The following is a 27,073-nucleotide window of genomic DNA, read 5'->3' as shown; positions in this document are numbered from 1 at the left end:
TGACGGATTACAAAGCGGATCTCAATTGGTCTTGGCTTCTCCTTACTATGAATTACCCTACAGGATACTAGCATTAATTCTATTCACAACTTCAAGGGACTTACTTTGGTTTAAACCCATTAGTGTCAGTGCAACTAAACTGTCTTCACTGTACTGCTATTGTTTTACTGGGCTGTTCATTAGCCCTACCTCAGGTAATCACTTTACATAGGTAGTTAAGTTTTAGAATAGTAGAACTATTTAATGCATCTCCAAAATTTGTTACAAAACATACTATTAAACTGGGAAGGCTGTACAATATACAAACACTGTCCATATTTTGAAGGAATTTCTCCTTGCGTTATTTCTTTAGTGGTAAAACACCTCACTCAAAGCTTAGGAAACACATGCAGATGTGTCCTTATAGAAAAGTAATCTCCTTGCCTTGCATCCTATCCAACACATGTGCAATGTAGTCACAGACCCAGTTCTTCCCCACCATTCCTCCTTCCCCAGCAACATCTGAGATGTCTGAATAGCTGATAGCGTAGGGGAAAAAATGCAGCTCAGGGGCTCCCGTGAGGAGAGCCACATAGACTGGGTTCTTCTAGAAATAGGAAGTTCTTACACCAGTAGAAGCAGCACTAATTGAAGAGAATGGGGGAGGCAATTGCGCCATGTTCCTCATCCTCACTTCAGTCTCAACCCAGGTCATGTGGCTTTTTCTCCATGTAGATTTTAGAGGCTAGCTGGAAAACCACATTTACAAGCTTTTTTGCACTCTCACTTCATAGGATCCAAACCTTTATGTTTAAATGCATGACAAATGCCATACCAATTATGGGGGAAATCAACCTTAGCAAATCACCTTTTCCATGTGTCGTCATTTTCTGCAGGCCACTTTATGCCATTATTTGATGCATGAGGCTTATCTGAGAAAGAGGAGGAATACCAAAGACAAAGTTTGATTCTTTCCTCTAACACTTTCGCACCAACTTTGCTGCCCAAAGCTGAAAAACAACTTCGACTACCGCTTCCTGTCTTGCACAAACATCTGTTTCAGCAGTGGCCTTAATCATTTCAGTAACAATTATCAAGCACTGACTGGCGGGAACTTATCAGCAATACAGCTCTGTCAAAAAACTTTTTTATCTTAAGCTCCTCAGCTCCTTCAGATACAAAAACAATTGAAGAGCACTTTGCAAAGAGCAGAGAGCAAGAAATCATTATTTGCCAAACCCCCCACCCCATCCTCCTTAATAAAATCAAGCTCCTATATGAAGTAGTCTTAATGGGATTTCAAAGCTATTTTCTGTAGCTCATGAAAAATTGGCTGGAAAAAAATGTGGCTGAGGCAAGAACTGAATTACAAATTCACTTGTATTCCATTTAAGTAAGGCTACAGTTCCATTCTCCCACGGCTCCTGAAGTCACAAAGCAGGCCATTTACAGATGGATGTCTACTGGGACGGATGCAATCCAAAGAAAAGTATTCTAATTTGAGCTCTAATCAGTTTTATTCAGAGAACTGATAGTACCTATGTATAAATTGCTTACATTAGTATTATCAGTGAACATCTTCTATTTACAGCATTACTTCTTCAAGACATACAACTATTCATTTATCATATAGCTCAGAGAAGGGTCATCATGTCCAACATTTTTTCCTGTGAGTTAGACTGATTTGACTTCTTTCCTGTGTGAGGGTCAAGCTACATGTTACAGTTTTTGGTGAGTCAGATAGGGGTTCCACAGATCCAACTCACTTTCCCTGCAGCCAGGGCTCATTTCGAGGGGGAACGCGCAGGAACGCAGTTCCGACAGTTCCCCAAAGAGGTCACATGTCAGGTGGCCCCACCCACCTGACTCTCGGCCATTTGAGGCCCGTTTCAGCCTGGATTGGGGCCCAAACATCCCAGATTGGGCTTCTCACGGGTGGTGGATCACTCTCCAACTTAGCAGCAGCCAGATCCTGATCATTTTGGGCCCCTTTTCAGCCATTTTCACCCCATTTTTGCCATTTTGGGCCCAATTTCGGCCCTGAATGACCAGGATTGGGTCCAAAACAGCCAGGATAGGTGGTCAGGGGGTATGGCATATGCAAATCAGTTATGCTAACGACACACACCCGGTGATGGCAAGGTGCATGGCACATGCTAATGAGTTATGCTAATGAGTTCCTCCAGCTCTTTTTCTATGAAATGACCCCTGCCTGCAGCCATACATCAGCTACAGAGAATATCATTGTTAAAACTGGCAGGAGCCCAGAACTGTGATGTGGGGGTAGAAGAGGGGTTCCTGCAGAAATGTCCAAAACAGATTTATTTGCTTATCTTCAGAGCTGCATATGCTTGGAATACTTCCTACATTGCAGCTCGGGAAAACAGCATGGCGAGGGAAAGCAGCAGCAACTCCCCCCGCCCCGCATAACAGTTCCAAGAAGAACTGGGTTCCTTCTTATGACATTCCTAAGCAAGTCAGGTATGGAGAACCTCAACCTCACCTGCAAAGAAAGGTAATGAATAGTTGGGCCTTAATATGGCTTAACCAATAACATGATGTCTGAATATGGTGATTTTGGTCTGACAGTATGAAGTGAGCCAATCTGTCAGTTACAAGCAAGAAGCTAAGATATTGCTGTTAATTATGAGGTCCCATTGAGTTATGTTCAGCCTGTGTCTCACACATGCACAGAAATGTACACTCTAAAGATACAGAAAAAAAAAAAAACGAAGGACACACAACTTGAACAAAGGCAGGATATATGTTCAAAAGAACATCTCAGAATCCATTCTGTATCATAGGCTGCACCCATACAGCAAGAATTCTCCATATCATTGTGGCCACAAATGCAGAGGCATTCACATGGGCAATGGATCATGTACACAAAAATCTGGAAAACACTTTCCTCCAACAAGTTTTTCCCCTCCTCTGCATCACCAAAGCACTTTTTCCAGGCTTTTAAAACACACACAAAGACGCAATAATTGCTAGATCGCTAGAGCATTATACAGCTGTATTGCCATAATCTAGTAGTTGCTTTGAATTCCCAGCTTTCATTAAAGACTTTTTGTTGCAGAAGTACCTCCACAATGGAAAGGAATAGAAATTTACTTTTACAAAAATGAAAACTGAGGTTACAGTAACTAGTGTCCGGGGTCTGAGGCACAGCCCCCGGCCTCAACAAGAGGAAGCAGGGGGAGGCAGCCAGGAGACAGCAGTCCTGCCACCTCAGCCAGCAGCCAGGGCCAGAACCTGCCTACACCAAAGGGAGAGGGCAGAGGCAGGAAGAATTGGGACCCAGCAGCAGCCCAAGCAGGTCCCTTACCTGCAAAGGGGGAGAAGCAGCCACAGCAACTCAGAGCCATGCCCCAGCATCCACCCCAGCTTGAAGATGGCAACCTGACTCAGGAGGTGCTCAGAAGCCAGCCCCTCCGGGTAGAGCTGCTGAGGGCACTCTGTGGGAAGAGCTGGGCAGCCAGCCAAGGGGCCGCAGCTGGGCCCACCTTCCCTAATCAGCTCAGCCAGAGAAGCCCAGTAGCCAGCCAACAGGGTGCAGCTGTGGCTGATCCCAGCAGCCCAGCCAGCTACCCCTGCTGCAGCAGCTTGAGACAGCCCATGGCCACGCCAGGGCTAGAAGACAGCAGCCTGGCTCAGGAGTTGCTAGAAGCCAAGCCTCTACAGGGGGGGCTGCCACAGGCATTCTGCGGGAGGAGATGGGTAGCCCCGCCCAGCATTGCCAAGCAGGCAGCACGGAAGCTGGCTAAAGCAGCTCCTCATGAGCAAGGCCAGGCAAGCTCAGTAGCTCAGAGGCTGGCTGGGGCAGCCCCTCGTGAGCAAGGCCAAGGAGCCCTCAGCTGGGGATGGCTCACACTCAACCCCACCCTGCCAGCTAGGCAAAGGAGCCCAGAAGGGATTAGTGGTTGGAGGGAAACACCTGGGGGAACGCACAGCTGGGCCCGGTCAGGAGAGGGAACAAGCCTGGAAGGAGGGCGGGGTGGAGATAGGAAGCCCTATAAAGGGTGGCTGGGAAGAGCTCTGAGGTGGTGGGTGTGAGTGAGGAGTGATGATGTGGAATGAGAGCAGTAGGATGCAAGGGTGGAGGCTTGGAGGAGAGTTCTGGAAGGAGGAGATGGAGGACACAGAGGGTAAGCAGGCCAGGTTGAGCAGGCCAGCGAGTGGACTGAGAGGGAGTCTGGGTGAGGTATACCGCCCCTCCTTCCACAGAGCAGGGTCCTGCAGAGTCCCTGGCCCCCCTGTGACGTCAGGAGCAGACCGCCCAGTGCCACGCCCAGTGGCAGCCGCGGCAAGCCCTGACAACTAGTAGATCATGGCAATAGATTGTTATAAAGTTATAACACCATAGCAATCTAGCAATTGCTGATTTTTTTAAAACCCAAGAAAAAGGCCTCTGGTGATGTACAGTGAAAATGGTAGCCATCCGGGGAGGGGGAGCTGGAGCAAGAAAAATGGTGCTGATACTGTCAGAACCTTAAAAACTAGTAACCTTTCCATCTACGCAGCATGCAAACATGCTTTGACTCTGATTTCCCCCAAAAGATCACATCAAGCCATGTTTGGGAAAGATCAGAGCAAAACAGGGTGAAGCCCATAAAGCTGACAATCAGGGGATGATGTACGTATGCACTCCCCCCCTGCAAAAAAAACTACTCCAGTTTGGATCACACACCAGAACAAATCTTTGTGCAGAAGCAACCACAGATCCAAGCTCTATGCTTATTTTAAGCCACACATGTTGGTCAAGATGTTTTGTTTTAGTGTATGTGGAAACATCTGGCAAAACCAGACTGATGACTTATTCATCTTTGAAGGGAAAAAAGAGAAGTGAAATAGTTAAAAATGAAAAACAATATTTGAGTCCCTTTATCTGCTACACTCAGTATCACCTAATCACCCAGAAGTATCTTTTGGAGGTTGTCTACAACAGCAGAAATCTCTATAGCATGCACTTGCAGCTGCCTTATACTGAATCAGACCTTTGGCCCATCAAAGTCAGTATTGGTTGTTGTGGGTTTTCCGGGCTGTATTGCCGTGGTCTTGGCATTGTAGTTCCTGACGTTTCACCAGCAGCTGTGGCTGGCATCTTCAGAGGTGTAGGCACCAAAAGACAGGTGTTAGCACCAAAAGACAGAGATCTCTCAGGATCACAGTGTCACTGTGACACTGAGAGATCTCTGTCTTTTGGTGCTACACCTCTGAAGATGCCAGCCACAGCTGCTGGCGAAACGTCAGGAACTACAATGCCAAGACCACGGCAATACAGCCCGGAAAACCCACAACAACCATCGTTCTCCGGCCGTGAAAGCCTTCAACAATACAAAGTCAGTATTGTCAATGTCTACTGGCAGTGGCTCTCCAGGGTCTCAGGTAGAGGTTTTTCACATCACCTATGAATACTACATCTAAATAGCCTGATGCATTCTTCACAACCCTTCCTTCCCTTCAATCTATCACTTTTCTTAATTCCTTAACTGGGAGAAATGGAAGACCTTCTAGATTCTACATTATAAATGAAGAGATTGACTTTTTTGCTTGCTTGCTTTTAGTGGAAAGGGCAAAAAAAAATCCAAAGGAAATCTACTTGAAGATAATCCAGAATGAAAATGTTATGTTTGGGAGAGCTACTTATATATGAATATATAAAAAATGTCATGCAACTGGGTCATAGACAAGAGGCTACGGTGGGGGAGGGGGGAGGAGACGCTGCAGATGTGGGGCAGACAAGGATGTGTGGAGGGGAAAAGCCATGGTGGAGCCAGCGAAGGAAAAGAGGACATTGGGGGTGGAATGAGACGCCCCACCATGCAAGTCCTTTTCAATATCTAATTCCCAACATGGCAAAACCTGTGGATATTTAAATCCAAAGACCAGAGCCATGAACAGACAAGGTAGGTCTTTTTACAAACCTGAAAAATGTCCCGAGTTTGTATAAAAATCTGAAATATATTTTATAAATACACTCGAGTGTTAAACCCCCCCATCTCCACCAAATAATAGAAGTAGTAGTGCATGTAGCTTTAACAAAATCAGTGGCCACATAGCTATTGCTAGGCAACTGCAACAGTATTGCCAGCCTTCAAGCCTTGGCTTCTGTTAGTAAAAGGAAGGGTGAGGGGACAAATCCTTTCCAGGTCTGTCTTGGCCTTAGAGGGAGGACTCATTGGGGCCAGATCCAACAGCAACCATCAGTCAATTTGCTACCATCTGGCTTGTATGACTCATCCAGGCCTGGTTGCTTGCTACAATTCAATAGCAGTCTCCACACAAAAGCCAGTGTGATACAGTAGTTAGAATTTCAAACAAGGATCTGGAAGATCCAGGTTCAAATCCCGTGTCTGTTGTGGAAGTTCACTGTGTAATCTTGGATGAGTTACCCATTCTCAGTCTAATTTACCTCACGGGATTTCTGTGAGGACAAATTGGAGGAAAAGAGAATGATGGAAGCCAGGGTATAAATGAAGTAAATAAAGGGGGGGGGCAGATAAAAAGTTGGTTGGTGAGGAGGAAGAAGTAAAAGAAACAGAGAAAGGTGAGGATATGGAGGTGTCCAAGCAGAAAGAAAGAGGGGGATACTGGGGGAACTTCAAGACTTTGAGGGGTCCTCATAGGGTTGCCTTGTCCCCTTACCCTCTGGGCAGGAGGTAGGAAACCTGGCACTCACCTTTGAGATGTCCTATATGATGACATCACTTGTGGGAAATAACATCATTGTGCAGTCCATGTGCCATCCCTGGGAATGCTCCCATGCTCCACAGTGGGCCAATTTCAGCTCTTTTGGGGCCGAATCAGGCCCATTTCGGCCAAAGTTGGCCCGCTGTGGAGCACAGGAGCACTGCCGGAGTGGCGTGACAAGCCCTGGACTGCCCCTGTGCTCTGCCGAATTGGGCCCATTTGGTGCCAGATCAGGCCCGTTTCTGCTAAAACCAGTCCGCTGTGGAGCGCAAGAGCACTGCCAGGGCGGCGCAATGGGCCCTGCACCAAATGGGCTCAATTTGGCCCATTGAGGCCCAAATTGGCCCACTGCAGTGCACAGGAGCATGCCGCGCCACCCAGGGGTGCACCCCGGGAGGTGCATTCCCCTGCCTTGTCCCACACCAGCCAGGTAAATGGGGATGGAGGGTGGGAGCAGGGAATCCCCTGGCCCCAGTGGTTCCCACCATGCAACTTTCCTTGCTGTGCAACTGTGCCTGGTGGCTGCCACTACATATCTTAGCCATGGTTTTCCTAGGGAGGAGATGCTAGGGGAAGGGAAGAAGGGAAAGGAGAAGATGAGGACATGAAGGAAGAGAAGAAGGAAAAAAGGAAAAGGAAGAAGCTATGGGAGGCTGTCAGGGAAGGGAAAGAGGAACAGTGATGGAAAGGAAAGAGAAAACGGGGGGGTGGGATGAGATCCTTCCCCAAGTCCTTGCAGCTCCCCCATGTGCCACTATCCAATGCAAAAGACTGTCTAATCTAAAATTTCCATTCTACATTTTGAGTAACTGAAACCTTTTCTTAAAAAGCATTTATCTCATTCCGAAAGAGGTTTTTCAGTGCTTACCAAAATGTCCATGCTTTTCCATTGGAAAAATTGAAAAGCCTTAGGAAAAAACTGGGGGAAATTTTCCTCTGCAGAATTTATGATTTTTCCTATGCCTTCATCTCTGTAACAGGCCGAAATACAATACATTGTGTTCCATTAGAAATAACAGTAGTATAACCAGCAGCAAATTATATATCCATTACCTGATCATAGGATTGATGCTGAACTCAAAAACAACTGCATGGCAGAAGTAACACCTGTAATATCCTGTCTCTGTATTGCAAGGAGAAAGAAACCACATCTATCACACTTTTACCAATGATGCAATAAACTTCAGCATCATGGAATGGAATGCCTGCAAATATTTCCATTTGTTATTTATATTCTGCATTTCCTGAGTCCTGCTCGAGCCTATTGTCATAGCTTCTAGCAAAACATCTTACCTTCAGCTTATCAGCACTCTGATCACGTTTTCCAACATGATTCCCCATGGTGATTCTCAAGTTTCTTCAAGCACTACAACAGTAAAAGAATAAGTGTTAGAAAACTCATTATTCCAAAATCAGATGGCCCAGCACAGCTTCCGGAATTCAGTATATACTAAAAGAAGAGATATATAAGGTTGTACTGCCTAAATGTATGGGTTCATTAAATCATGTCTATTTGCTGAAGCAAGTGTTTCTGAGATAGATCTCCATAGGGATATAAAACTGAATGCTGAATTACTATCTCAATAATGTTTTTTTTAAAAAATCAAGATTCTAGCCATACGGATATTATAATATGTTTCAGAATGTGAGGGTATCTCAGAACTTTAACAAGTGTGACTTCCAGAGGTTAGGAGCTGAGACCTTCAACTGGGATAGAAAATAGAAAAGGTTAAAATATATTTTTGTATAAATCTCCTCTCAGTCTAGGCACCCATACAGATGATCAGTTCATGACACATTTTAATACACACACACACGTGTCTCAAAATCCTCTTGAGTACTTGGCAAGATGAAATGTATAATCAAGCTATCCAATGTGGCAAGAAAGCTCATTCAGGGTTAGCTTGATCCTTTCGAGGGTTTGCCAGAATTACACATTATCTAAGACATTTTTATTCTACAAATGCAAACCCCAGCCATTGTACAAAGTCCTACAGAGTTGTCTTTTTCTAATTTTGCTTTCCATTTGTTCCATTTTAAAAAAACATTTAACAGCACATGCATACAAATTGTGTTTAAATTTTAGCTGCTACCTCATCTTTCTACATTCTGCTAGGGAGGGCCCATGGCTCAGCAGCAAACACATGCCTTACATGGTCCCATTTTTATCTTGAGGCCACAGAAAGCTTTCGCCCCATAGATTTGACAATACTGACTTGGATTGACCAATGATATGGCTCAGCACTTTATATGTACTTACTTGACGGCAACTGCAAGTCACATGGCATTATTAAAGGAAGTGAAACATATGGTGATTAATTAACACTTCATATTTTAGGGATGAAACAGTGATAGAGCAGAACAGTCTAATCAATGGGAGTGTACTGAATGGCGTGGGTTGGAGCCAACTGTCTGAATCTCACAAGACTCACTTTCATTGAATTACTTCCCCCACACATTTGGTTGCAGAGGAAAAATGGGGGGGGGGATTTTTTATCCTATAATATTTAAACATGACAAATATAATATGTTCTCCATACATACTCTGATGTTTAGCAATTTTTAACACTGTCCCAAGCAAGACAGTCTGCTAAGATCCTCAGCAAGATGAGACAAGACCATAAATCATTGTTAAATGACACCAGTCAGCACACAGAGTGCCAGCTTCAGCAGTTTAGGAGCCCCTCGGACAAGACAGTCTCAGAGCTTCCACGGACTTGCACAACCAAACTGAGAGTTCCTCTGACTTTCTTGAGTGCTCCATGCAAACTAAAGAAATATTGCAGGTGGAGCAATGAGCTCTTTATCCAGGTACTACTCAAAATGATTTACTTTGTTACCTTTTGGATTTTGCACTACACACCTTCAGGAAACTGTCATCTAAAATACCCCTTGCTGCCCAACATGATTTCCCACTGATTTCTGCTGGCAAAGAAGTATAAAGATTGCTGCCTCTGGACACAAGCAGGCTCTGAAGGATTGCAGGTTTACTTCCCAATCATTCTATAAAATGTACAATATAATGGCCTGCTTCGCAATCATTCTCAGAGACTTGCCTTGCTGTTTCCATTTTTCAGTAAGGAGGGAGTGACAACACTGAAGACCAAGCTTTGAATCTCTGAGCCGAGACTGGATTTTGACCAAGGTCTCCCACTTTCACTTGATGGACAATATTGGTTATTAGGATTATTGTAGATGAGAAGTCAAACGGACCAAGTCAAAGGGAGTGCTTACAACTTCACTCACTTTAGTAACAAATGTCTTTTAAGAGGTGAATTAAAGTTCTCCAACGGACAAATACAAGAGCTGTTGTCATCCATTTAGCACAAGTAGGAGGGGTTGTTCACACATTTCTAAATATATTTCTACAACCAAGATTTTTAAAAGTACAACTAAAAGTCTAATATCCAAGTGAGACAATACATCAGGAACATGTGCACTATGTAAGTATCGACCAGAGACTATGGACTGGCTGTAGATCCTAATGCAGTGTACAACTGGAAGCCCATCCAGAACCGCTGCCCAGCAATGCGTAACCTGCTCCTGAGCACTTCAGCTGCCTCTCAAGTGACTCTTTCAAAATTCCATTCCAAACAGCTGTAAGGATGTTAACTCTGACCAATGGAATTGTTTCAATTAATTATTAATTGTGCAAGCCATCAAAAGTGCAAATTATACAGATGCATTAGTGAGTTGCCTGAATTACATTCCTCCTCTAAAGCTCACTGCTAAATCCTCGCACATCTGATTAATAAAATTTACCCAGTAATAAGCAATAACCATATCGGGAAGTCAGCAGGCAGAAAGATTAATCAAGGGTAGTTAATGCCTACTCTCTTCTGGTGCTATTCAAACATCAATGCCTTGAAAGAACTTGGTAGGACATGAGGAATCAAGCCAGGATTCTGGCTCATTACTTCAGAAAAGTTGCTGCAAGCTAGGAGATGACAGCATGTGGTTTTGATAGACAGTGACAGTGAAGACAAAACTAGTTATGAGTAGAAGGCAAGCCAAGCCAAAAGTTCATTACTTTTCCCTCAAATTCTTATTTAAACAGAGAAATCATCAGCCATCAGAGATATTTCTGTAACATTGGGGAATAAAATTTAGGGGTTAAACATGCACTATGAATCAAGAAATCTCTGGTTCAACCTTTGCTTTGTCACTGGCCTCCGACAACTGAAGATATCAGTCTCCATATCATCAACTAGAGAATAATATTGGCTTTCTTCAGGGCTTTTTTTCTGGGGAAAGAGGTGGTGGAACTCAGTGGGTTGCCCTCGGTGAAAATGGTCACATGGCTGGTGGCCCCACCCCCTGATCTCCAGACAGAGGGAGTTGAGAGCGGCGCGGAGGACAATCTCAACTCCCCTCTGTCTGGAGATCAGGGGGCGGGGCCACCAGCCATGCGACCGTTTTTAAGAGGTTCCGGAACTCCATTCCCCCGCGTTCTGGCTGGAAAAAAACCCTGGATTTCTTTAATTCTTATTATCTTAATAAAAATCACAAAAGTTAACTGCTTTTATGGTTGAAATGTAATATATAAATGTGGAGTATGATTATAAAGGGATTTGTATTAACATCACTAGCTAACTAAAACAATCTTGCTTCTTTTCACTTTGTATATACATGTTTGTAGACACAAGTGACAGTACATGTCACAAAGCTAAGTGGAATGCTTAAATATAGAAGCATTGCAGTTAGTTTTAAAGAAACCAGCCCAAAATACACAGTCCTTCCAAAGTAATTGAGAAACATATACAGTGGACATACCATATACCAACCTATTCCAAAGCTAATACCAAAGTCAGCTACAAATCCATTCTTCTCTATGATAACTAATATTCAACTTAGTGTCACACAGATTGCTAACTGCGACATGTTGAGAGAATAGAAAGCAATCTAAATATAACATTGCTTAAAATCATTTGGGGAATTTTAGCTCGGATGAGATGATGTTTTCTTGAAACCAAATTCTACTGTTTTATGCTTGATTGGGGGAAATGAGTATTTCCAGATGTAAATCAAATTAAAAGACAGAAGTATGTATATATAATTAAACTCAGAACGTTTCCCTTTTCAGCAAAAATTGCTGTGTTGCATGCACTCAACCAATTCACAATTCATAGTTGGCATACATATTATTTGATATGTACAGCATCCAGTGCAGAGATAGCCCAATGGGGAGCCAAAGAAAATGGGTTCTGGCTCATCAGCAAGTAAACAAGCAACGGAAAGACAAAGAAAGGAAAAGGGAACAGTGGAAGAAATGACAGAATTGCAGGAGGAAGGAGACCTTATGAGGGAGATTGGCTAATGGCAGTTGAAACAAGCACTGGAGAGGATGGTCCTAGTAAGGCCTAGGGGCAATTCAAGCAACAAGGGGTGCATATTTAAAGCTCAGCACTGCCCATGTTTTACATCTGTATACACTAACAATGGGCAGTCTTGAACACAAATGGCAGATTTTATTTTTAAAATACACTCTGTTTTTTCTCCACATGTTCCCTAACTCATTCCCCTAACTCATGTTTAGAAGCTGTGCCAACGTCACCTCTAATTGCAGGCTACATCAGCATTTTATACTGCATCTCTGCCAGGCAAATATACCCTTCTATAGCATTTATGCACTAGAATATACAAGAAAAGAAAAGCAATGGCTTGATTTGGCAATAACTTGGATTCATTAGGAAGCTTTATGACACAAACTCAGGACTTTGCCCCCCCACCCAAAAAAACCCTCTGATTTTATTATAACTTCTTGTTAATTCAGAGCTTACTCCTTGGTTTCCAGCCTCCATCAGTCCACAGGAAGTGTATTACTCTTAAATTGCCCCTACCCCAGAAAACACTGGCAAGCAAACTCTCAGTGATTCGCTTCTCTGTCTGTCAAACACTGGCTATCTGCTGGAGGAGGCAGGGCTCCTAGGGATCGCTCACCATTGGCAGGCAGCCTGGGAAAACGACAGCCCATGTGCTTCCATACCCATATGATCACACCACTTTCAGTAACACTGGAAGAGACATCATTCAAGGGCCGATTCTTTTAAGAATCAGCCCAAAATGCAATCCCTGGAGCAATGCCATTGCTCCTGGAACCTTAATCTAAAAACACTTCTCAAACTGTTACTACCTCAAGTTCCTATGAATAAGTCCCATGCATCATAAATAGTCTCTGCTGTGGAGTGCACTTCCTCTTCTGCTAAACCTTCCACTTGTATAAGGACCCATTGAAAACCATTATCTTGCACAAATGGAGGTTTTAGTGGAAGAGAACTTTCATAGGATTCAAACCTTTGTGCTAATGGTTGCTAGGATTAGGGTTGTCATTCCCCTGGAGGGGGCGGAAAATCCCCCACTCCTACCCTCCGCCCCCACTCACCTGGCCGGCAAGGGAAGAGGCTTCACAGCCATCCCAGGAGTGACATCATCATGCCGCCCCAGGAGCTCTCCCATGCTTCACACGGAGCTGATTTGGACCCCCAACGGGCATCTCGATTCTGACACAGCAGAACGATGTAACCGGCCTACCCTATTACACTCCTTCAAGCAGCTCAGGTCAGCATATGTGGTCTTCCCCTGCTTTATTTTATACTCACAACATGGACCAAGAATGAACACCTTAGCCCAAGTTACTCAGGAAGCTCAGAGCCTTGTCTGATACTCTAACCATTATAACGCACTGTCTCTCCTGTTATGATTTGTTGCAAAAGCAGCAATTTCTTTTTTTTTTTTTTAGCTTGCTACACACAATGGGTCATTCACAATGGGTCATAGAAGCTAACCATACTTTGCCATTATGTCTTATCCATCAGGATACATGGTTGTATTTTCCGTCACCATTTACTGATGCAAATATAGAAGGAGCCTGTCTCTGTACCAGTGGAGCACAACCTTAGGGATAGAGACTACTGCCATCAGCGGTAGAGATTTACCACTCGTTCTGTTCCCCTCCCTTTTGAAGTCCGGTATGGTTGTTGTATTTGGTGGTCTGTTATTATTTTCTCATATTGTAAGCCGCATTGAACCCACATTGAGTGGGGGAAAGCAGGTTAAAAGAACCTCGTTAAATAAATAAATAATAAATCAAGCTTAAAAATCAGAGATACAATAAGCAATGAAATTGGGGGGGGGGGATTAAGAGATGTCCCTCATCTGCTCTTGAGTACACAAGCATAGGTTTTGTTTTTCTCTTTCTGTATACAGTAAAGGAATGTCTGTTGCTATAAGCAAGCATAAATGGGTGAGATAAGAAAAATATTTGTAAAGTAAAGGTACCATCTGGTCTCTTCAAAACCAGTTCAACCAGCCTATTAGCTTCCTGGGCTTATTTTTATAGTTTTGCCACAAGGCTGTTCAGAGTTCACATTTTTCATAACATTAATTATGTATTAGTCATAGCCAGGAATTCTCCTCCTCTAGAAAAGCATGTAAACCTATTGGAAGGCAATATAAAATAACATTTTTACAGAGCGCATGTTACACGTTCAGAGGATCAGCTATGTTACTCCAAGTCAGAAAAGTAAAGAAAAAGCATGAAAGCTGGTTCACATATGTATGCTTGTCCAATCACTTGAGTTTTGTACTTTTGATGACATGTAACTGAATGTATGAATGGCCTCCAGTAAAAAAAAAGTACTGTGTCTGAGGAGATCTGAATGTTCTGTATGCAGTACTGGATGGCCATTCATAACTACAAATCACCACTCAAAATTATAGTCATCAGGTGATAAAGACACATGGATAAATCAATTCAAAGGATAATTTCATCCAAAATAACCTGTGTTCAAATTAGGGTTAGCGGTTCCCCAGTGGTAGCGGGGGATCCCCTGCTTTCACCCTCTGGCCCCCACCACCACTCACCTGGCCAGCAAGAGGAAAGGCGCAGGAATGAGCCCCCACAGGTGTGTCCCTATGGCGGCAGGACAATGTCAGTTTCCAGAAGTGATGTCATCGTGCTGCCCCAAGAGCGCTTCCACGCTTTGCAGCGGGCCGATTTGAGCCCTGTACTGTCTGAATTGGGTCCATTTGAGGGCCAAATTGGCCTGCTGTAAAGTGTGGAAGTGCTCCTGTGCCATGATGTCGCCTGGAAGTGATGTCATTGCAAAGAGGTGGGGGCGTGCGCACTCAAGGAATACAGAGAAGGTGTGAGAAGGTAAGGGGACCTGGTAACCCTAGTTCAAATCTTCCATGCAGCTATATTCAGAAGGTGGTGTTAGGCAACTCACTTTCTCTCTCTCTCTCTCTCTCTCTCTCTCTCTAATCAACCTTTCAGAAAAGGACAGATCTATTTATCATTTAATCACCCTTGTATTCCAGCTTTCCTCCAAGGATCTCATGGTGCTACCCCAGAAAAATGGGTACAAATGTTATTTGATAATACACTCTCTTCCTGTGCAATCCTTTGCACAGTTACTGCAGCCTAAGTCTGAATCTAATGGGCTTAGACTGAAGTAACTTTGCATAGGGCTGCATTGTTAAAATGCAACCAACAGGGCACTTCAGTACAAAGTAATCAGAGATGTAAGTGGTTACTCGCCCTCTATAACAAAATTAGTGTACAAACTTTCATAAAGCATCTTTTAATAATTATACAAGAGATAGTTACTATCTAATTATAGTGTAAAGACACATCCAAGTTTAGATTTTATAGGTATCTTAGCAATGGCTAGGCATAAAATTCACAGTCTTGAGTTCATAAATGTTTTCAGCTTATAGGCCATGGTATGGTAATTGTTGGCACCAACAACAGTGGCATCCTAAATGGAATCACATCCTGAAGTTAATGTGCTTAAAAGGATGTAACTCTGCTTAGGAGTGAGAGGAAGAAGAGAGAAAGTCATGCTTTGCATGTTCTGTTTCATGACTAGATCTTGTTGGATAAGAGCTACCATCAGCAGTAGTCATGCAGCAGCCCACTTATGGTGGGAGGGCTCCTGATGGTGGGCTTACTCTCCTACCCCTGCTCCCCGGACTGGTGGGAGAAAGGCCCAAGGGTGGAAATGTTGAAGGTGGGATGTCTCATTTGACCAAAGCACCAGATGTGAAAATGGTATTGGACGGCACTCTGTCCCTAAAAACTCCATGGTATGTCATCCAACATGTTTATGCCACTTCCAGGTTTTCATCAGATGTGATGTCACACATCGCACAATGTCATTTCCACCCAACGTCATCTCTGCCCATGATGACATGCTTCCTCCACCTGGATTGGACCCCCGCCCCCGTAAATTATGAATCAGGCCTAAGAGAACCCTTTTCTCCAGCAACAACCTCTACAGTAACCTTTTCAACTTTATCATACAAAAGATGGCTAATCCTGACAAGCCCTTTCCACAATATAGGGACAGAATGGCAGAACAGTGTCCAGACCAAGGGAGAGGTATAATTCAGCTATTTAAATTGACAGGGTATATTTGCAAGTATCAGTTATCACAGATCATTAAACTGAAGAGCTCAGAAATGAAATTCATTCCAGATAAGGAACATAAAATGTGAACTGAAATACCAAACCAGTAGAAGTATATTTCAAAAAAATAGTGTGAAATCACCCTCACTACGGTAATTTTTTAAAAATTACTCGAAGTTAATGTATCTAATTGTCAGAGTGTGCATGGTTATGTAGTCATTTTATTGAATTATGGGAATTATTTACTTATTAGGAGCTTCAAGGATCTATTAATTGAGAACACTTGTGCATAATATCACGGTTAATGTTTAACCTAGATTATTTCTGCAGCCATTTTAGAACATTTTAGCCTCCTACTTGTATTTTATTGTACACATCTTGCTGCAACTTTTGAACATCTTGCTATTTGGGCTGTATGAATGAGTACCAGTAGTTGGGAACTAGAGTGGAACCAGATAGTATTTCATAATATGTTTTATTACAATAGTTAATAGCAGAATGGACATTATCCAAGGAAGGAAGGAGAAATTATTATCACTCCTTGTTCATTCATATTTAAACAAATCCACTCAATTATTTATTCATTCCTTTTAGCTGGATTTAAAAGTTAAAAAAAATGTTTTCTCATAGTCATTATATATATATAGGGTTGGATCCAGATTAATTTTCCAGTGGCAGAATGGACTCCTTGCCCCCCGATCTCCATGATCCTGGGGAACAACATCCACTGAGGAATGACCTAGGGGAGTCTACAGTGAGAACTGGGAAGCCGCAGAAATTACACATTTCGTTTGGTTCCAATCCACAGTGTACAGTACTACAATTACTGTGGTTTCAGAAGAACACTGAATGGCATTTTGTGAAGTGCCTTTTTTAAAAAGTTAGACTAGAACCAACCACGTGAGTTCCTGTTTGCTGGGTTGCTTGAGAATATTTTAATTGCTTTGTCACACCTCCTTGATGCACTTCCTCTTTCACAGTGTGATTCAGACAAGCTACTCAGTTCCACCTGCTTTAGGCCAAAAGCATGTAGAACAAGATGTTTTGATGGCAACATTTACTATACAAAAGTACTATACAAAACTTACTCATTCAGCTCACAAACCTAAAACTCACAGGGTAGAATATAAATAGGCTTGCCAGTCCCTGGTGGGAGTGGGGCATGCCCCCCCAACCTCTACCCCCCCTTACCTGGCCAGTGGCGGGGAGTGTAGAAATGCAGAAACACGATGGTGGGACCAAAGTATGCTCCAATGCACTCCAGAGTGCCCCCACATCAAGCCAGGAATTACATCATTCTTGGTGTGATGCAGAACTAACGGATCGCACTAGGGGCCAATTGAGTAAAAATCCACCTCCAATTTAGTGTTTAGGGCTAATTTTTACTGAATCAGCACCTGGTACAGTCCATTACTTCCATGTTGCTCCAGGAATGGTATTAAATATCTTCAGAACTCTGGCTGGTAAACTCTTATTCATGATATTGATTTATTGTAATATTTATTCACACACTGACTTGGACCCAACAGTTTGTAAGTGGAAACATAAATGCACAGCACATTTCCAATAGCACAAGATCTTGTGCTACTGGCTTTCTTCCCTATATATTATATTGCCCAGTAATTGGCTGCAAAACAGAAATTGCAAAAGAAGATACAATAAGTTTGACAGCACAAGTGGCTACCGTAGCCTTTTTCTTGTCTTTCTACTTGGGCAAAAGCTTTAGTGTTAAGTAGAAATTCTGTGCTGCCTAGATCTGATCTGGTATCATTTGTACATATCATGTGTACTATTTTTTTTAAAAGCTCGCTGGGACCAAGAGAACTTCTGGCAGGCGCAAAGGCTTGGGTATTCCTAGTGGGATGTTTAATATTTTTCTTCCTTTGAAGTGCAAATCAAAAACTGTTTTTGAATGCTTCCAAAGTATCAAAAGTGGTTTGCCACGGGATAAAGAGAAATCTGGAAAATACAAGTCCAGAGGTCCATTGAGTGTACAGAACCACAGGCCACTCTTTGGGTTCTAGCCATCTGAGATAACTATTTGTTTGATTAAAAGATGAATAAATGAAAATATCTTCAGACTGCATAATGGTTTTTGAGGCAGATCCTACAGATTTTCACATAAAAATTGCATAGATTTAAGTGGGGTTCAATGCAGAACTGCAGATTATATAAAAACTTTGTTACCATCATCAATTACGATCTCCTTCAGCATCCACAAGGTATTTAGAGTACAGTTTGCTGAATTAGTGATTTGCCTTAATGTCATGAAAAAGAAAACAATAGATTGAAATTGAACAGGCAGTTAAAATCATTACACCTTAAGATGTGTTCCATATGTACTTCAATTTATGTCTGTTCTGAGTCATTATACTGAGCTATTCTGTATAACTGGTTGCTTCTAATACTTACAGAAGGTAAGTAAATTCTGCATTATGGCTCAGAAAAAGGGGTGAGTTGTACCATATATTGGAAAGACTCCAGTCAGGGCTGCCATTTCCAGCAACAGCCTCATGTTTATTATAACATGTAGTTCCACCATGATTCCCAAGGAACTTCTCATGGAATTGCCTCCTATGGACTCAGGTTGAGCAAAAGTTAGTCCTTAGATGTTTGCACTGCCCTGGTTAATTCGTTTAAGCTTCTATTTCAATTAATAATTCCAATTCATTTATTACAAAAAATGCACACTTAATATTTAGAATACAATACCTCCTATAAATCGGCTTCCCAGTTGTCCGTCAGTGGCAGGCAATCTCCCAAGAGTTTGCCCCTTTGCCTGGAAGGAGGTGGAAAATGTCCTAGCAATTGTCTGCCACTGGCAGGCAACCCAGGAAAATGCATATTGGGTGCTCTCCTGGCAGGGCATGATGACATCACTTCCAAAAGCGATGTTATTGCACAGCTGAGGGTTCTGACCCCAAATGGGTCAGAATTGGCCCCATGTGAAGCACAGGGCACGCCTATGGCTGGCGCGACAATATCACTTCAGGAAGTAATGTTGTTGTGCCTCGCCATGACACTGCTCCAGGTAAGTCCTGCCCTCCCTCCTGCTGGGGACCTGGGAACCCTACCTATAAAGCTGTTTCATTTAGCACTCTTTGTCCTGGGTGCAATTTTTAAGATAACATGTCGGGGAAGAGGACTGGGCAGCTGGTCCACAGCATGATCAGTATAGCTGGAAGAAAACAGGGTCAGACTCAAAGCGATGCAGCACTGATGAGTGCAGATAGAACAGCTACCTCCCAACTGTGTCACAGATCTACAACACATTTACATGGCTGAGAAATGAGGCCTCAGTAGGAGCTGCAGTGCTGATAGAGAAGGCAGCCTCAGCTCTTCCAGAAGGAAGCCTCAACGTGGAAGGAGATCCAGAAAGGAGCCTAAATGGGGCAGTCAGTTGGTGATGGTCCTCTCCTCCAGTTGCCACCTCATACGCAAGAAACAGTGAAGCTGGGAACATATTAGAACCAGAGATATCAATACATCTTATAGAACTGTGTACAAACTGTTTTCAGGAATATAACCAACAGCACTAAAGACAGTATTGTTAAATCAGTGGGAGGGCTTCTAGTGTCCCTTCCCCACTGGCAGACCTCCTGATGACACCTGGGGTTTTGGCCACTGTGTGACACAGAGTGTTGAACTGGATGGGCCATTGGCCTGAACCAACATGGCTTCTCTTATGTTCTTATGTTCTAAATATGGCACCAGCTCTGACATATACAAGCAACACTGATGAATACAGCAGTAACAAAAATAGGACAGAAATGTTTTTTTCTCAATTGACAGTAATAGAAAAAAATTAAGCACATGAACAATAAAAGCATTAAAATGGCATTCTTTTAGCTACAGAGAGGAAAGCATCCCTTTTGCCTATATCCAAAGTGTATTTTCTTAACTTTTGGATGCAAAATGATAAATATTTAACTCTAAACAACAAGGAACTTCTGTTAATGAGAAAGAAATAATTAATTTTGATAAACAGTATTCAAGCAATTGAAGTACAATTGCTCCAGGCAAGGAAAATGCATGTGACATGACTGAGGCAACTTTACTAGCTGAAGACAAATGTTTACCCTACTAAAATGAATGGTATGCAATGCATACTTATACAAGAACGTGTGCTTAACGTGCACAGTGTGGCCTTATGCAATCTGTATCTACACAATAAGCAGCTAGCTAAAGATTATACATTCTGTTTCTTAAGCACAACCTGTCATGCCCGATACTAAGCCAGAGCTCTTGAGGGTTGCACTGCATCCGCCAGCTGGCAGAGCTAGTCCGCATTGTTCTCCATCTGGATTTAGTAATTTCTTGCCTCAGTTTCTATGGCTGATCGTTTCTATCTTCTGTACTTTACACAAATTGGTACAATACTCTTCACCAAGCTAGCCTATTTTAGGGACGGTGAGCAGGATTTACTGTTATTTTCAGCCTTATTTCTTAAGGACGTCTTGGCCTTTTAATAATAATTTTTTTAAAAAACAGGAAAAAAGACTCTAGGAAGTTATGGTTTTTATTTTGTGTTTGTAATATAACTACTTACAGTAGAATCTAACCTGCCAGCTAGCCAGACTGCCCATCTGCTGCAAGGAGAGAAGGCACAAAGCACATACTGCATGCTTTCTATTTCAAGCCAGTACCCATGATGGGAGGATTGGGACACAGTTTCCTTTGCACCCATGTCCAATCAACAGGCTGACAAGAAGAAGCTTGCACAGGACACACACACACACACATCCCACATTTTCTACTCCCAGCTTGGTTTGCTTTTTTAGTTTGAGTTCTCTGATTCTGGAGTAATCTCACTTTCCACACTGAAGAGCAAGGAAAAATGCAGGAAAAGGCAACCAAAAGGATTATGGGGTTGGACTGCCTGCCCTATCAAGCAAGGCTAGACCACCTGGGGCATTTTATTTTAGGGGGGCAAAACAAGGGAGGAGCATTGCAGCAGAGTTTTACAAAATTGTGCATAGAACGAAGAAAGTGGATACAGAGAAATTTTCCTCTCTCTCATAATACAAAATTTAGGGTGACCTTATAAAAGTGTTTGGCAATACATTCAAGACAAACATAAGGCTACTTCACACAATGGATAGGTTACTTCTGCAAGTCACTGCCATGAGATATGGTGACAGCCATTGGCTTAAGACAAATTTAAAAGGGGTTGTAAAGATTTGTGAAGGTCTATTGCTACCAATTAACTATGATAGCTGAAGCGGTCCTCTGTGTTACATGCTTTTGGTTGTCAAATGCTGAAACCATCAGCAGGTGAGGGCTGCTGCCAATAGGCCCTCTTTGGGGGGGTCTTCCTTAGGCATCTGACTTGCCATCGTAGGAGGCAAGATGCCAGGCTAGATGGACCATTCGACTGATGCTGCATAGATATTTATATTATATTCTTAAAGGAAGTGATGTCTAATTCTTGACCGTAGACAAATGTAAGTAACATGTTAGATGCAATCACACCCGACATTTTCAGGAGTAATCCTAAAAAAACATACATGTAAATTTGAAGAATGTAAAAAGCAAATATGTTCTGATAACATTGTTTGGTTGTTTATTTATCATGAAACTTACTTTGGCAGACTGGTAGCTACTAATATATAAACATCACCAAACAGGCATTAAAAATGCATTGTCCCAGGATAACACAGTATTCTTTCTTGGATGGCAAAAGGGGACAGAGCAAAGCCCTCAGGAGCTAACTGAAGATACAGAGACAGTAATCTGCAGTCACAGAAATGAAGTCAGAGATGACAGTAGTTTATTAGGGAGCTTACGGCAAACTGAAAGCACACAGCAAAAACTGGAATCAGAAGGTTACAGGAACTGTGAAGTGTGGACAACTTGCAGGAGCAATCTCTCTGAATCATTATCTGAGACTTCACTGTGCCCTCTTCCATGACTGAGCCACTGGTTGGGACATGAGGAACCAAGCCCAACATGTTGACAATCAACAGTTATGAATAACCACTTAAAGATCTCAAATATTTATAGACAAACAAAAATAATACAGCCACTTTTGGGATGCTGGGAATTGCTCCTATTCTGGAACAGGAAATGAATGCAATTTATTTAACTGATTGCCTAAGAAGCAGGAAGAATGTAATTTTCAAGTTGGAATTTAGCCAAGTTGTTGGTGTTAATACCTTTTATTTTACAAATATCATGTTTTTATATGCAAGTTCAAGTCTGTTTCTGTATGAAAAATGTACTGTATGAAAAATGTAAATTCTGTTCATAAATTCTTTTTGTCCCTAATGTTGAACATTCTATTTATGAACCAACAGCATCTTGTCATTTTATATAAACAAGCAAATGCATAATGTTTAAGAAGCAACTTCATCTTTCAAGTAACTAAAAATTACATATTTAAGGGGAATAATCTGTGCTTGAATCTATCTTATGGGACTGCAAGCAATTATGAGGGCTTTGACAGAAACTTAGCTATAAAAGAGATGAAAAGATGATCCAATTAAAAACTCTGTTTTAAAGAGGGGACAACTCATTCACAATATTCATTCAATAGGTTTTATCCATATTAATTTGTTTGGTGTTTCACTTGCAGAATGGAACATTTCCACCTCCTGCTACGGACCACTACATCCTCAAAACACTTCCCTGATATTTGCAGGACCCCCAGAAACCCCTCTGAGTATGATGTGGGAGTCTGCAGTGGAAGCGAGAATTGGCAATTAATAGTATCACTTGAACTGTAAACGAAGGTCTTTATTGATATTTACAATGTTCATTTTGTTTCTTTCAAACTGTTATGCAAATCCCGGTCTATGCTACTTTCCTTAGAAGTTCCACTCTGTTCACTGGGACTTACTAATACTAAGTCAGTGTGTATAGGTTTACAGCATTAATTAGTATCTTCATTTGTACTGTAATCTCGTATTTCAATCTGAGGACAAATCACAACATAGATCCAGCTTCAACAATGAAAAATTACAAGAAAATCCTCAATATGTTTAATATAAAATAAAGGTTTGCAGGTAATTCTGGAAATTATGCCACACATGCTTACAATTGGAGTCATCTTATCTCTGAGAGAGATTTTGCATTTATTGTAATAGATACCTTGGAGAAATTTTTCATGAAATATTCAGAACACAGCTCTCTCTACAGATCACATGTAACTTTTAAAGCTCAAACTAATGAAAAGCATAAAGTAACTTCTACAATATATCACACTCTAACAAGAAAAGAGCTCCAGTAGAACATTATAATGAATTGAAATTACTCTCCCAAATTTATTTACTGCATTTTTATCCTGCCTTTCAGAAATCGAAGATCCACATTGGTTTAGATTCTGCAAGGCTGTTATCTCACATGGCTTCAGACTATAACCTGACACAAGTATGTGGACTGAAATTAGGAAACATCATAGATATGTTCTAGGAATAGGAGGTCAAAGATAAAAAGGAACTCATGCTTGCAAAATTCTCACACATCCTAACAGAAGTGGAACGTGGCTTCTAACTGAATGCACAATGAATGGGCCACTAGCTCAAATGATAAAATGGTCTGTGTTCTAACGCAGGGGTGCACTTCTCAAGCAAGTTACTCGGACCATAATGAATCATGACTTGAGGGGCAGTTTAATGTTAATTCATAACCAGGGTCTCAATAAAATTCTTGTCCTGTTAACCTCTATTTTAGGCTGACTTCTTACATTAGACCCCTAGTGTGGGAGTTCACAAGGAAAATCAACACCATTTATTTCATTAAGCCCTTGACTACAAGCTTATTTACATTAAACTTTAAAGCTTATTATTTGACATTGTGACCAATTAAGATTATCACCATGCATTAATCTGAATTTTTTCCATGTTCAACTCCTTGCTTCTGTTGATAATTCTGGTTTCCCCTTTTCCCAAATCAAGGAAGAATGAAATGAGCACCTTTCAAAGGTTGTCCTGCAAGTGCATCAGCATTTCCCCCCCTTTTCCAGCCCAACCCTCCAACTATCTCATACATCTTTTAACAAATAAATTATTTTCCTCCACTGATAGAATGTGGAATTTATGTTTTGTATAGTTTGTTCTTTCTCCGCTTGGGAAGCCAGATAGATACATATCTATAAGGTGGATGTATAGTGAAATATAGTGTAAATGACTGGGGAAGGCAATGGCAAACCACCCTGTAAAAAGTCTGCCAAGAAAACGCCGTGATGCGACGTCCCCCCATGGGTCAGTAATGACTTTGTGCTTGCACAGGGGACTACCTTTACCTATAGTGAAACCACACTGAGGCAGCTACAATAGCAATTTGTTTGTTTGAAATGGGCTCTTTTGAGATATGTCAGGTCTTAGTGTACACCCACTATTGGCAGCCTGTAGGCAGTCATCTAACCATATCAGGTTACCATACAGAACTTCACCCGTATTACAAACACCCACCATGAACAACTCCTTCCTCCTTTCAAAACACAAACACTGCAGTCTGAATTATGCATACAAAAGAAATCCATACAGCCCTGTAGAGGTGGCCTGGATGCAAAACTAGGAATTTTTTCCAGCACTGCACACAATGTTCTGCAAAAGAGATCTCAAAAAAGTTATCAAGGCAACAGAGATGGACAGAAGCTGGGGAAAGACAATGCCATTAAATGCCACCTGGATGACACTCACTGTACATATCACTGCCTAACAAAACACATCAAAAGAGGTCCATCAAACATCCTGAGCATGAATGTCTCAATTTCTGACAACGGCCTCACATCTGTGCTGTTTTGTGTCATCCTTATTAAACATGGCTTGCCCTTTTCACAGAAGCCCCTGAATGCAGACCAAATATGTTGCAGAACAAAGAGATGAAAGGCAGGAGGGGAAACCCTTAGCCCAAATAATAATTACTATAATGAATGACAGTAGACAACGGTATTCCCCTGCCTTTTAAAGCTTTGATCACAATTTACAATGCAGGGTGCGCTACTTAGGGAGAAACCGGAGCATCTAATTCTGCAGTACATAAACAACGTGTGGATGCTAATACAATATATTCAGTTGGTTGAGAGAGTTAATAGAGTAAATCACATGCTCTATGGCAAGAAGTTTAAAGAAGGCACACATTTGTGTTGTAATAACTTAAAATCTCTCTCTTTTAGCTTGTTTCATTGGGGGGGGGGAACAGACAGTATGTAGCCAAATCCAAATCCAATTTATTACAGCAAAAGCCAGCAATATAAAACAATACGATTACAAGCAATAAATCAATATTATCAATACAGGAAAACCACAGGCATAAAGGGATAAGAGTGAAAATGGAATAACAATAATGAAAATAGAAAAAAAATTATAATGTTTTTTCCACTAAGAGAAGTTTACGTTTTCTGATAGCTAAAGAGCAGAATTTGGCCACAGCATAGGTTACTGAGCTCTGAGAATCTTCTAAAAGAAATTTGCGCAGAACTTCTGGTCTAAATTCCAAATAGGATTGCAAAGGGATGAATTTAGACAAAAGAGGTAGTATGAGGCGAGACCGTTCTTCACAATAAAATTCACAGAATAAAAGTATGTGAGTAACCGATTCCACCATATTGTCCATGCATGGACATAAGCGCTCATGCATTGGTATCTGCCAGAATTTGCCGTACAATACAGCTGAAGGCAATGCCTCAAACCGGGCTCTAGAAAATGCCCATCTGTAGGACTCATGGGTAATACTGGATAAATATGGGGCAGCTGAAAAATTAGGCCAAGATTTTAAGCACCTGAAGTTCTTGGGAAGTGAAGCTTCTTCATTTTGAAGTTCAATATCAAGAAGCCTCTGAGTAATAGCTGTTTTTGCCATATTCAGGGTTCCATTAAAAAGATCTTCAGGATTTAGGCCAATTTGCTTGATCTTGTTAAAGATTTGTGTGAACCAAGGTGGATAAGGGTTCGCAGCTAGGAGATGAGTTATCATTCCCTTTGGATTATAATGAATTTTCAAACAGAGGAATATTGCCTGTTCCCATACTTTTAATTCAACTCTGGGTAATCCTGCCTCTTGTCTAAGTATTACATTAGATGTACTCTTGGGAGCACCAAATAGAGATCTAAGAAATTTTGATTGGACTGTTTCAAGAATCTTAAGATTGGCAGAGAGTCCAATTTGTGAGCCATACAAAAGTTGGGCCAAAGATTTTGCCTGGTAAGTTTTTAAGGCCATAGGGAGAAAGCCAGCGCCTTTCCTTTTAAACAATTTAAGGATGGCATTTGCACTTCTCTCTGCTGAAGTGGCTGATGAGGTCAGATGTGCTGAGAATTTGGCATTATAAGAAAAAGTTATGCCTAAATACTGAAAGTTCTTAATTTGATCTATGCCATTTCCTTTCATATTCCAGATATATTTCCTAAATGAGCTGCCAAAACGAACAATTTTGGTTGTAGAGAAATTAATTGTTAACAATTCAAAGTTACATTGATCATTAAATTTTTCTAAAGCTCGCTTCAAACCAACTTTGGTCTGAGATAAAAGAACAGCATCATCAGCATACATTAAAATTGGAACTTTTCTGCCACTAGAGAACACAGGGGCATGAGTGTCCGTTGTATGAAAGCATGTGATTAGAGAATTGACATAGATGTTAAATAGGAACGGGGCCAGTAGACAACCTTCTCTGACCCCTTTTTGGACTGGAATTCTTTTTGAGAGTCTGCTGTCCGGTGTAAGTCTTATCTGAAGGATATTATTTTCATGTAACTTAATTAATAAAAATAATAGCCTTTTATTGATGCCCAAGTCAGCCAATTTAACCCAGAGCCTTCCCCTAGACACAGAATCAAAGGCTGCCTTGAGATCCACAAAGGCCCCATACAGTGTCTTCTTCCAGTGTTTCACATATTTATAAATAAAATAATCTAACACCAAGCAGTGGTCAATAGTGGAGCGACCAGGTGTAAAACCGGCCTGTTCAATCTCGAGTAGATTATTTTGGTCTAACCATTCACACAGTTTTAAACAGAGATGTTTCGTGTATAACTTACAGATCACATT

At 41.7% G+C, this 27,073-nt stretch overlaps 1 protein-coding gene across 2 annotated transcripts in view; it reads right to left on the bottom strand.

Moving 5' to 3' along the window:
* MBP (myelin basic protein) overlaps positions 1-27,073 on the bottom strand; it is a 144,709-nt gene that overhangs the window by 99,295 nt on the left and 18,341 nt on the right. For both annotated transcript variants that reach the window (XM_054984692.1, XM_054984691.1), the window contains exon 2: positions 7,966-8,038. In XM_054984692.1, the coding sequence (XP_054840667.1) occupies positions 7,966-8,013 (48 nt within the window). In that variant the 5' untranslated portion in view covers positions 8,014-8,038. The remainder of the gene's footprint in view (positions 1-7,965; positions 8,039-27,073) is intronic.

The sequence above is a fragment of the Eublepharis macularius genome, chromosome 7 (genome assembly GCF_028583425.1).
Source record: "Eublepharis macularius isolate TG4126 chromosome 7, MPM_Emac_v1.0, whole genome shotgun sequence".
Classification (NCBI taxonomy): domain Eukaryota; kingdom Metazoa; phylum Chordata; class Lepidosauria; order Squamata; family Eublepharidae; genus Eublepharis; species Eublepharis macularius.
The sequence above is the reverse complement of the archived record's forward strand: the minus strand, read 5'-3'. Positions and strand labels throughout refer to the sequence as shown.